At 41.3% G+C, this 12765-nt stretch overlaps 2 protein-coding genes across 3 annotated transcripts in view; both read right to left on the minus strand.

Annotated features, from left to right (window-relative positions):
• Positions 1-517: 517 nt before the first annotated feature.
• LOC148041613 (ureide permease 2-like) overlaps positions 518-12765 on the minus strand; it is a 59684-nt gene continuing 47436 nt past the window's right edge. Inside the window, exons 3-7 of one of the 2 annotated variants that reach the window (XM_087680942.1) lie at positions 2316-2490; positions 2167-2219; positions 2001-2068; positions 1494-1868; positions 518-1205 (exon numbers count right to left, since the gene is read on the minus strand). In XM_087680942.1, coding sequence (XP_087537068.1) covers positions 1047-1205; positions 1494-1868; positions 2001-2068; positions 2167-2219; positions 2316-2490 — 830 coding nt within the window. In that variant the 3' untranslated portion in view covers positions 518-1046. Of the gene's footprint in view, positions 1206-1493; positions 1869-2000; positions 2072-2166; positions 2220-2315; positions 2491-12765 lie in introns of both variants that reach the window. The other variant, XM_087680941.1, reaches the window with a different exon arrangement.
• On the minus strand, positions 10597-12130 carry LOC148041614 (uncharacterized). Its single transcript, XM_087685925.1, has one exon. The coding sequence runs from the start codon at positions 12128-12130 to the stop codon at positions 11504-11506; it is 627 nt and encodes a 208-aa protein (XP_087542051.1). The 3' UTR covers positions 10597-11503.

Here is a 12765-nt window from a genome sequence, read left to right on the forward strand (position 1 = left end):
TATGACTTCTATGAGAGCCCCTCCATATACAATGCCATCTTTAATGGAGAAGATTGAATCCCATAAATTGCCATATTGTTTTGAAGATGCATTGGACTAGAAATTGAGTGGTTTGGGAATCCCCTACTAGGAGCCAACCACATTGTGCCAGAGGAGGAAACAGTGAAACAAGATAAATGGCATGATACTTGCAAATCAGGCAATTTTACTAAAGTGCCAATTGAATGCTAGAAGTATCAAGTACGTACTAAACAACATACACTTCCGCACAGCCTTAAAAAACTCTAACAACACAAACTATGACTTCAGACCAATAAACCTTCCAACATCCACAAACACTACAAGATGGCACCACCATTCAAGCAGGTGGAGAACAATGATAATTATGAGACAATCTAAACAGTTGTAAAACAATGACCATTATTGACAATCTTGACACAAAATCTACAGCAACACTGACTATTTACAGACAATCTAAATAGATCTAAAACAATCTTGAGACAAAAAATGCAGCAACACTAGATATTTGGTGAAATTATGCTTTGGTAAGTGAGCTACACTTATTCAATGAATAAGGGTTGATAAGAAGAGAGATCGCATGAGTGTAAGCAACACTCCATTGTATGACAAATTGGTAAAACTTGTGCCTTCTTTCATCTCTACAGCCTAGTTATTAATCCTGTTCCTGATTTCATTAGGCAGAGGATACATACCGCCAGGCATTTTATAAGGCTTGATAATGAACACAAGCTCTTCTTCCTTGCATACCTGGATCAACATCACCTTTACCCGCAAATATTCTTCCTCTTGGAGAATAATCTGACATCACCACTACTTGAAATTATTCCATTCGTAAAATTTAGCTTATGACAGATGGAAACCCAATAAAATCATGTAGCTCTCCGTGATAGATGAAAACCCAATAGAATGATGTAGCTCTCTATGATAGATTATCATAGGATGAGATGGAAACTCAATAAAATGATGTCTCTCTGCGATAAATTATCATAAATTACAGGCAATGTATTTACAGTTTGGCTGTTGTATCACGACGATTTCCGATGCCCAGATGATCCCATCAGGACACCTACTGCCAGAATAAACATGAAAAGCATACTTGCTAAGAGTATGTATGTCCTCTTGGAAGAGCAGTGATACTCTCCAAACAATATCACAGCCCAAAAAGTGCTTACCAATGGAAGTGCCTGAAAAGGACTCAACCCAAACAAATTAGTGTCTGAATAGGTAAAGTTGATTTGAATGTTGAAGCATGATGTAGTTGAAAATATAAAGAGGAACAGCAAAGTTATTCTAAATATAAAATACTGAAAACAAAAGAAACATGAGCTCACAGAAACATGAATGATCCAAGTCTCATGAATGCCAAAAACTTCTTAGTATTCACAAGTGGATGAAAATCTGCATTACCATCCTGAATGATGAATAAGCACCATGAAAATAGAGTTCCTGGAAGAAACCTAAGATGAACTGACCTGAACAGCATCTGCAGCTGCATAACCAGCTTCTTGGCCACCCATAAATTGAAAACCATTTCCAAAACCACAAAGAAATCCTGCTAACAGAGCCCAATGACGGCCATTGCAGTCCAGAATGTATGCCTTGAAGGAAGATTTTGGAAGTCCACAAATAGGATAGTACAGGAAGATTGTATTGAGAACAATGCCGAGGACAACACATGACACTGAAAAGTAAAAAAAGGCTGTGTACACAACTAAATGTGGCACACCCGGCTCCAGAGTATGCCATTGATCATTTGTTGCTAGATTGAATGCTGGGGAAAAAAGAGAGAAACAAATTCCAGCAAAAAGTACAATACTTAATCCAAAGAAAATACTCCTTCCGCGAACCTGATGCCATCAGCCATTTTCATTGTGAGATGTTAACATTTAAAACACTAAAGCCAAACATAGACTGGGCATCTTGCGAAAACTATGGGAAAATGGAATGATTCCTTAAAGCACCACCAAGTTGAAAATTACCTTGATAGCCCTTGTTTTTTCTAATTGATGTAGAAACTCTGCTGTGCCAGCTTTATGTTTCATATTGTCTGCTGCAGTTGCAACTTTAAGCTTGAGCATTGCAGTGATAAGAATAGGTTTAAAACATATGAAACTGCTTCAACAGTAACTTATAGGAATTTGTTACCTGGGACTGGAAGGTATGTCTTATAGTTCCCATTCTCGACCTCAATGACAGATCTGTCAGATATACATTACTATGTAAAAAATCAACCACTAAAAAGCCAAGAAGAGAACCAGCAACCACTCTTCATAATGCTAGGTAAGAAGGATTACTCATCAAGTTTTGAATCTTTCAAATCCTTAGCTTCAAATTTTTCATTATTGTCTTTTGCATTCGAAGCATGAACTGCTGCTCCTAAGCACACTGCAATTAAGAAGCAACCAACTCCAGGAAAAAGGATATCAGCTCGATTTATTCGGTCATCAAGAAAATAGTTCATGGTTGTACCTGGTCCACAACGAATCCGATTAGCTCATATATAGACAAAATGTAACAATCTCAGGCTATATGTCGTAGTCATCAACAGAGTTTTGCAAAGCCAACAGTTTCATTGATACATGGATCCATAGAATATGAAGATCTTTCTGCATCACATAGAGTGTTCATATGCCAGGTTTACCCAAGCTCTCCTACAATATTTGGCACTTTTGGCCACATTTCAAAGTGTGGAAGTATCTACAAACTCCTTAATGAGTTCCAAACACACAAAGTTCATGAATTTCTTCTTGAAGAATCATATGTAGGCTACTCTACTAAGCACGCAAGAAAAACAGCAGAGCTGGAGATGGGATACAATCCTCTCATATCCTACTTCTGAGCCCTATTATTGAGTGAATTATCCAACAGGTCCATACTTTGGGTTGTTGCTCCTCTGTAGAAATGTGAAACAGTAATAAGTAACCCATATTATGATATTTGGCTCATTGAGAGTTGAGTTTAGGCGAGTTTAGGCAATCTGTTATTGCAATCGCAGTTACAGATACAGAGAAGTAACTGATTATGTGGTCCCAAAAGTTCGCCGCGGTAATTTATTTAATTCATACACTTCCAAGTAGGCGCAACATATCAAAGATGCTATCTCTAACCACTCTCCTAGTGGTCTGCCACACTGCCTTTAGCTCTATATCTTGGGAGTTTGTAACCAGCCTTCCTCCTCAGATAGGGTGGTAAATAACCTGATTTAAGGCTAATTACAGAAATTAAATAATTCACATAAACTGAAATGCACACTTTTTGACTTAAATCTTGGACAATGGATAGCCAGTTGAGCCCAAAATTGGTGCCCCTTGCAATATTTCTTTAGCTTTTATTGCAAATGGAAGGAGACAACTGAGATTCTCTAATCTCCTCCACAAATCCAAGTGTCTCTTGTTGTCAAAGGTGACCAATAAGCCTTCAAACCAATTTGCCTCTTGGTTTGCTTGGGGATTGGCCTTTATCCTACTTCTTAAAAGACACGTTAAGTCCCAAATCCGATATGGGCTGGCTGGCCTCTTGAATCTCCTTGAAATTATTTAATTTTAGCTGCTCGAATTCAAGTCCTAGGCTCTCAATTCTAAGCATGCATCCCAGGGTTTACAACAAAGATTTTTAAATATCTCCACCTCTGACGACTCAAATGGCTGGATTTTATTGATGTAACTTGAGTGATAGGTGGGGGATGAGAGAGAATGTTGTAGAGAGAGATTTCAGAGTTTCGTAGCGAGAAACGTTGAAAAACTATTGGTTCTATGCTCAAACAACCATGGAGGTTGTTACCTACAACTTAGGGCCACCAAAAGGGTTGTTGTCACCTCCTGTATGATGTCACTTGCACTAGAAGGACTTTGGGCTGCTTCTTGGCACCTTGTTAAGGAATAGGGTAACCTAATTGTCAAAGAACTTAGGAGCCCCAATGGTTAAGAACTTAGTGAGAAGATGTCGATACTCACCTAACTTGACTTTCAAGTCATCCTTGTCTATGATTTTAAAATTTTGAAGCTTATGATTCAAATTGATGCAATGGGTCTTATCTTGAGCTACAAGGCGGTTAGTAAAGTGTACCCAATGCTCAAATGCTAAGTCAAAATATTGAAGTTCAGAGTGAAACTTAGGCAATAAGCCTTGCTTGACAATAGCGAAGGCATTACAAGCCTTCCATGAGCGGACAACCTCATATAGAACAAGTGTGGGATCGAGTTGGGGTTCCAATCCCTGCATTAAATCCCATAGATTCTAAGAGTCTAAGATATGCCTCATCAAATTTGACCAAGTGGTGTAGTTTAATCCGTTGAAATGAGTCTTGTTATTGAAAGCATGCTTAGCAGATGAAGAACTAGAACCATGACGTGACTGTGAAGATGGATAGGTGGGGTAGTGTAGAGGATAAGATGATGGTGATAGTGAATCTGGAGGACCGATAATGGTGGATAGGTAGAAATAGACTACTGATGTCCAATGAGTATCAATTGATGCGGAGATATCGAAATAGATATAGCTCCATATGATACTAAAGGTGGAGCCACTGGGATATGATAGCCTTGTCCAAATGTCAACTGGGGCACAACATAATGACCCGATGGTTCACTAGGTAAGGCCATAGAGACAAATCGTAGTACCAAACAATTCACACTCAAGTATGTTTGGGATGCACTCTCAAAGGAATAACTCAAAAGTGTGTGTGGGAGGTGGAGCCTCCGTCATAGGTACACCACCTAAAAATGGATATGTAGAGGTCCTTAAAGCTGTGTCTAAATATGCAAAACCCCTCTGGTATGGTGTGTGGTAATAAATGTGATGTACTTAATGAAAGCGTAAAGGAAGTGCGGCAAAAGATGAGAGAGGGATGGGTGGGAGCCCAAATGGATTAGTGATTGATGTTGTGGGAAACTTGGTTGATTCCTTTTATCCATTAAATGCATTGAATGAAGATGGACCTACTCCAAATTGGCCATGAGAAATAAAATCATTTGAAGGAAAAGGAAGGGGCGGAATACTTATAAGTTCTTTTGTTATCTTCTTACCTAGTTTTGAGTTCATTAAAAAATACTTGTCTTCCTCATTACTTAGAAACCAAAGATTCTTTTAAAGAGTCCCTTCTTGATGATCCAACAAAAAATACAAAATCAGCTGACATAATAGGGTACCTGGCATTGGGGAAAAGAAGTATTGTGGAAGTGGAGTGTAATCCAAGCCAGGTTCCACTTGCGGATGTCTACTTTGTAGTAGACATTTCGAAGGTCTTGCAAGATCATTAGTTCTATGCACTAAATCTAAAGGAGATAACTCAGGCTTGCCTTCAACCTCCTGTTGAGCCCCATGCATAAGGATAACATCATACTCGGTGGCGGAAATTTAATATGGTTTGTGGACTCCATGGTAGTCCGATGGTTCTCCACTCATGTTAGATCGAGTAGTAGAAAGTTGAGAGGCCCACTCGTGATTGTTTCTGTCCATGTTTAGATGTGGAGGCTAGAGCGGTGGTGTGAATGCGTTCGAAAATTTGACCCTTTTATTGTTCTTGCTTTTGCAGATAAGCTTTCCGATCAAAGGCCAAAGTTTCTTAGAGAGTATCTAGCTTTGCTACCATGTGAAGAAATGATCTAAATACAAAAAATACAAAATCAATCATACGACAAGGCACAAACTAATAACATAGAATACAGTTAGGGTTTGAATAACTTAGAGACTGTAAGCACAATGAATAATGAAGTGAATGACTACTGAATATATAGTGCTTATGCAGCAAACACACTATACAGTGAATACTGAAACTCGAACTCTCATATCTTTGGGATCAAGGCAGAGGTTATAAGCTGGAGAGTGTGTCGTACTTTGACACAGATCCCAAAATGCAGCAAGGCATCCTCCATGTATCGAACACCAGCGAACGCAGCTAGAGAGGTTGGATTTGATGCAGACAGATAGTAAGGAGAGAGAAAGAACAAAAACGAAGATATCTGAGGAGAGAGAAATTAGGTGACAATCAGAGGTAGTAGACAACTGTGTAGAAAGTGTAGGCAATAACTAGAGAAGAGAGAAACTCAACGGAATGATAGCGACAATGTTTGATTGATGGTGATAGCTCTAGCTAATGACATCAGTAGCAAACACAAGCTTTAGACAGTAGGCAATAGCTCTAGAGTACCAGGCAACAACTCCTAGATGCAGGTGACAGCTCACAGGTGGAGATGAAGGCTGGAATCAAGCACCAAATATAGTATACACCAAGGGGAAGGTCTGACCACAATGTCCTCCGCAAACGGGGTGTGGGCAACAGAGATACAACTCCTGAAACTTGCAAAAACGAGATTGAGGAAGAGCTTGTGGTGGGCTGCATGCCTATTTATAGAATGTTTGAAGCACCCAAATTAGGGTTTGGCATGTGGGACACAATAACTCTCTAGGATCATGTTTTCTTTTAAAATAATAAGATTTATTTATTAATTAAGCATGTTTAGGTGCTATTTAAGTCAAACTAATGTGTTTTGAGCTCAATACCATGGATCTAACACCTTGAGAGAAGGTCTCAATCCAATCGTAGATTTTTTTTTTGTTTTTGTTTTTTGAGCAAGGTGCCTAATCAAGCTCAAAGGTAGAACCCTATTCTACTAGCTTATGATTTTGCTACTTCCTTCACAAACATATTCCTTGGAAGACTCCACTTACCACCCAAATGACTGAGCGTAGGTAGGCACCTAGCACCCCGGTTCAGGGGTCCATATAGTGCTAGACTCTCACAAGTTAAAACTGCTAATCCCAATGGATTCCCCTAAAGGGATGCCATATCCCAAGGTTGGGCATCGGCTCGAAGGTGGTGTCCCATTGCGCCCAAGAAAACACTGCCTCCAGATAGTATTCGCTTGCGTAGGTGAGGCGGTGCCATCATTGGTACAAGTATGAGCTTGCGCACAAGTTCGCAAAGGGAGGATACTATCATTTTCCAATTCAATTGTAGATCAAACAAAGACTCATCCAATGACTTTATTCTACTAAATCCTAAAAAGACAACAACAATTCGCACCCCAAATCCACTAAGCATTCATCCCTTTGGCAGTCTTGATCTATCCCATTGAGCCACTCTTCTATTATTCTCACAAACAAGGTCCATTCTCATGAGAAATTTGCCCCAAATTGACTTGTTTATTGACAAAAGTGTCCCAAAAGAACTCCAATGTTGAGATCTTGAAGAGAATGGGAAAATCTCCATTGTAGATCTGAGAAAATTCAAATTGGAAGAGAAAAAGAAGAAAACTAATAATAGAGAAGGCTAGTTTCAGTGTGCCAAAGCTGCCATGCTGATTCCCGATGCATAGAGGAAGAGATCAGCTACTGCCCTGACCTTTGCACAAGCTCGGATTTCAATCTGCATGGCTAAATCCATCAACCAAAATTTGGAGTTTGGGGGGAGAAAGAAAGAAAAAAAGATATATTAACGTCTACATAAGGCCAATGTGGCCTATGAGACAAAATCCAGAGTACATCCATGTCTAATGTCATCTCATCAGTAAGGTACAGATAACATTACAAATAAGTAGGTGGCCTATGAAATAATACTGAAAATAACTATACGATGGAACTATACTAGGGTTGAACCATATATAGTATTGTTTCATTGATAGAAAAGAAAAGGAAAGGAAAGGAAAACTAGATCTGATAGAGCCATGTACAAAAGTGTGGTGGGGTTGTAGCTGATCTCAAGATTTGCACATGATCTCAGCTATGATGTGGTCCCTAGCTGCTTCATTGATATGCCTGGTGGTGAGTCTTCTGTGTCTCATGATAATGGCTCTAATCCAACTATGGTGTGGCCTCCTTGGACGTGGTCCTGGTAGACAGGGTCATCATGCTCGACGAAGGGAAATGGCTCTATCCAATGTGACTCCACGGCATGGCCTGTAAGGTGTTTGGCGGGGTGGCTCTGTCCTTGCTAGGCTGGTAGTGTCAGTAGGGTCAGCTCTGTAGAAAAAGTCTATCACTGCTCTCTGTGTGTGTCCTTTTGGATGAGCTGGCCTCCTGTCTCGCAGTAGTGCAGTTCGGCACCTCTCGAGCTCCAGGAGGAAAAGACCTAGGCATCTCTAGTCCTCATACTCCATGACGCGACGAAGAGGTCCAAATCCATCACGGAAGAGTCAGTGGTACCGTCCTCATATGTCATAGTATACTGTGCATTTGCATATGTAGTGCTCCTCTGTCTCAGGCTCTCGACCACAAAGGTGGCAAGTCTATCCTCTGCTAAGGTATTTGTCCATCTGCTTGTCTCCATCTAAAGCCTATGTGAGGAGGTGCGAATCTGTCCGATAGCAACCCGTACGCTATGGGAGAGATGGGTGTCCATATATGCTGGCCGAATAGTGAAACCATCATCAGAGAGACACAAGAAATGACTCCTGTAGAACTCCATCCTCGATCCTAGAGGGAGTGGTGGATGGATCCATGTCCTTGCTGTATCTGCTCTGATCACCTGGTTCAGCTCTGATCGGCTAAGAGAAAGTGTAGGCCAGTCAATGCTATAATCCAAAGGTGAAAGACGTTCAATATCCAAACCATGTAGGCTCATCCAAATAGCCATCTGTGAAAACCAACAGTTCTTCTCGCCTCCTGCTGCTAGTTGTCTAGATGAGGTTAGTGCCAATCTAGAGTATCTATGGTGTGGACGTTCCCATAGTTTGTGCCAAAAGGTCACTACCCTGAAGAGTGTCTCCGTAACTATAGGTGTTGTCTCTAGCTCTGCTCTGACAATGGGATGTGGGGTGGAGGGCTTACTTCTAATCATGCATGCTATCATCATGATCAATGGCCTTTCCATGCTATCCCAACCATCATAATAATCCCTCTCTACTCCAATCTGATTAATGAGTGGACTAAGACGCCTGTGATACAAGCTGCAACCCCATACCTCTGCTCCATATAGTAATGTAGGTGTGACTAGGGTGTCAAACAACCAGAGTTTGGTGCAAGGCTCTTGGAACTATATGTGAGCACATTGACTCTCGAGTGTCCCTAGTGCTGCGTATCCACGTGCCAGATGTGCCTCTGATGCCCCTCTCAACGAAAAACGTGGGCCAGAGAAGTTGACTCCCAAATAGACATATTCCCTCACATGCTCCAATATCTCTCCCCCAAATGTGAACTGGTACATAGATCTAGTCACCCATGCTGCTGAAGTATTGAAAACCATGGTTTTGGTCTTCCCAAGGTTCAATGTGAGGTCTTTATCTCTACAGAAGATATGCAAAGCGTCTAGATGGCACTGCAATCTCTTCGGTGAATCTAAAATGAGAACAATATTATCTGTATACAGTAATATTGGTATCAGCACCCCTGCCACGCTGGCTCCAGCTCCTCCTCCTTGGTCTATGTAATCAGACACTTCATCTATGTATAGACCAAACAATGTGGGTGAAAGTGGACATCCTTGTTTCACTCCTATGGTACTGTCAATCCTCTCTAATAGCCCCCCAGGTACTCGTACATGACCTGTCACTGCCTCATATAATGCATAGACACCCCATTGTATACCCTCTGGTACTCCAATGTCTTGCAATCTTTGCATGATGCGTGTACGAGGCACTGTATTAAAAGCTTTGCAAAAGTCTACAAAGCAACAATAGATCCTCTTGTCTCGAGCTCGACCCTCCTCAATAATGGCTCTAAGTGTGAGAATATGGTCTAGCATGGTATATCCTCGTCTGAAACCTGTGTGTCCTTGTGCTCTCTTGCCTTGCATTTCAGCCCACTCACTGAGTTCATGCTCCGATATAGATCCATATATCTTGGCCAAAGTATGACCGATCATGATAGTCCTGTAGTTGCTAGGGATCAGGGGATCACCACTTTTAAATAGTGGGATTATAGTATTGTCTCACCAACTCATAGGGAATCCTTCACATACTGCTCTATTGAACATATGTGCTAATATGGGTGCTAATATGTCACAAGCATGTGAGAAATGTTCTGCTACTAGTCCATCCTCAACCTGTGCCCTCCCATTTTGTAATCTATAAATTGCATCCCTAACCATTTTCCATGTGAAGAAAGACCACTGTGTTGGCCTACAAGCTTGTGGGGGCTGCATTGGTGGCTGTCCTGGCAGGTTATACAACTGTCTCCCATAGTCAATCCAAGCATCTGGTGATGTAATCTGTATGGGGGGCTGTCTTTCATGAAACATCTTCCATGCGCTCTTGCTATCCCGCCCCAAAAATAGTTGATATATCTTTGCTTCTGCTTTCGCTAAGTAGTTTTGTTTCTTCTTCCGCACAAGGCGTTTGAAGAACGCCTTTGCTTGGTGATGTGTCTGAGTGCCTAGCTCCACTTCTCTCTGTAAGTGAGCTCGGGTGACTCAACACTCATCATCATACCAGCTATTTTGGAGAGCAGTAGATCTGTGGGTCTACATCGGGGCGAAGTGTGGGAATGCATACAATGCTGATCCATGTATGGCCTCTGCTAAATCTGTTGTATATTCTTCCAACGATCTACTCAAGTCCAATGTATGTAAATTGGTCTGTAGAGAACCACTGTAGATATGTGAGGTGTCTTCTATAAAGTAGTATTTGGGATGTCTAGGGAGGCATGGTGTTGCATGTTTCATATGTACACAAGAGAGCATGAATGTCAAAATAGCATGATTTGTTGCTATGCCAATTGGTCTCTTAGATATCTTAAAGTTTTAGATGTCTGGTATCAATGCTGGTGAGCCCATCAAGTAGTCCACAGTACTTGCCCCTCCTTTGTGATTCCAGCATGTCAAATTGTCAGATCCTGGCCATTGTGGCAGACCATTAAAGATGGCTAGTCTATGTGCACTTCCCAAATTCAATAGGTGTGTCCCATAGGTATTCACTTCTTTATCCTGGGCTCTCCTGTGTAGGCCTATTTCATCTATGTTGATCTCTTTGAACATGGCATTATCATGCATATAAAAGTCACTCTGTCTATCTCCACTGCGTGCATTGAAATCTCCTACTAATAATATGTCCCCGATGCTAGCATATCTCATGATATCCTCATAAAGTACATCAAAGGGAGATCCATCTCGTGTGGCATAGGTAGAATTTGCAAGACGGAAGTAGCATATTGCGATGAATATATCCTGTGGTCTTCTTGCATGTATACTAATCCATAAATATCGTGTGTCATCATCTATTTTCATTACTTGCACTATCCCTTTGAGGTCTTCCCGGTATAGTATGGCCACACCTCCAGAACCCCTAGTGCTTCCCGGTTTTCTAGCTGCTAGACGAAATGCACTTTCCCACTTATATCCCCGCATGTTTGGTAGTCAACTACCTTTACATTGGTGTGTTTCTGTGTACATTGCTATATCTATGTTTCGGAAGCTATCTTCAAAGTAACCAGCATCCAAGCGTAGGGCTCCATTACAATTCCATATTGACATCCGAAGTGTCTCATAGGCCTCGTACCGTCATGAAGTCCTTTTGTTCGTGATAATGACTCGTCCATCCCTATAAACAGCTCACTTTCCCTCTTTGCGAGCCTCCAATACCTTGGGCATGTGTTCTTTGCGATGCGCTATTTGTGCTAGGGTAAGGTCCTCATCCAAATAGATCTTCTCACCCTTGAGGGCTCTCCTCTTGGAGAGGAAGGCCTTTATTTTCTCTATGTTCCCAAAGCGAAGAATTAGAGCCTTGGACTTAGAGTCCTCTTTCCCCACTCTCCAAGCACTGACAATAGGTACATCTGAAGCCCCAATTTTGTCAGCAAGTGTCTTAGCATCTTCCTGTGGGCTGCTCTTCTCCTCCCATCCTACTACTCGTACATGTAAAACCCTAGCCCGTCTCCTAGCCTCTTCTTCCAAGGTAGCATTCATTACTTCAGTTTTGTTCACTGATGTTTCCTTATTCTTTTTTACTACCTCAATCCATGGGCTGGCTTCTTTTATCTGCTTCTGTGTTATCTTTGCCACTTCTGCCCATGAGTGAACCTCCCTTTCACATGCCTTCAAAGCCTCTTTCCCTTTTTGTAATTCTTCTTGCACGTTCATTCCTTTTTTCTTAAATGGATTCACTTCTTCCCTCAGTTCTGAGATTTCAGATTTGTAGGCATCTACAACATTCAGCATTTCAGTTTTCAGCATGTGCATTTCGGACAACATTTATGCCTGTAAGTCATTCTTAATCTTTATCTGCATGTCTTGCATTCCTGCCCTCTGATTTACCATCAGTTCGGCTTTGACCTGCTCTCGTATTTCTTTTTCCAATTCTTGTCTCATAATTCGTAGTTCAAAGCGAATCATGAGATGAATTTCTTCGTATTTCTTTTCATTCATGGTGCGTGAGGCCTTTCCATGCTTGTCAGATGCTGGGGAGACGGTCCAATCACGGACCCTACTGCCATACGTCTTGTACCGTGTGTTCTTAGAAGGGGTGTTGAACATTGCTTCCATGGATGGTTGTGTTAGTTCTTGATCAGATTCGTCTGCCAGATATTCATTTTCCACGGTTTGATGCTTGCATTTATCTACATTATCCATCTCTCACACACTGTGTGCAAAGCCACTCAACTTGTACTTTGTACTGAGCAATTTCTGTGATTCCTACAAATTTCCAGGGTTTCCCTAACCCCTCACTAAATTTTTATAAGCCAAGTAATCTTTTACGAGCCCAAATGCCTTCATACTATTTATAGTCACTGCAGAAATACAGATTGTAGCCCCAGTCATTGCATTACTGCATACTCCAGGACATGATCAAAATCAGAGTGAATGCATCATTGCCT

This window comes from Lygodium microphyllum, chromosome 1 (assembly GCF_053477565.2).
Source record: "Lygodium microphyllum isolate KBCC chromosome 1, Lygodium_microphyllum_v1.1.10, whole genome shotgun sequence".
Lineage (NCBI taxonomy): Eukaryota > Viridiplantae > Streptophyta > Polypodiopsida > Schizaeales > Lygodiaceae > Lygodium > Lygodium microphyllum.

Excerpts from the sequence above, each read along its gene's own strand:
- LOC148041614 (XM_087685925.1), bottom strand. The coding sequence starts at position 12,130 with ATGCACATGCTGAAAACTGAAATGCTGAATGTTGTAGATGCCTACAAA.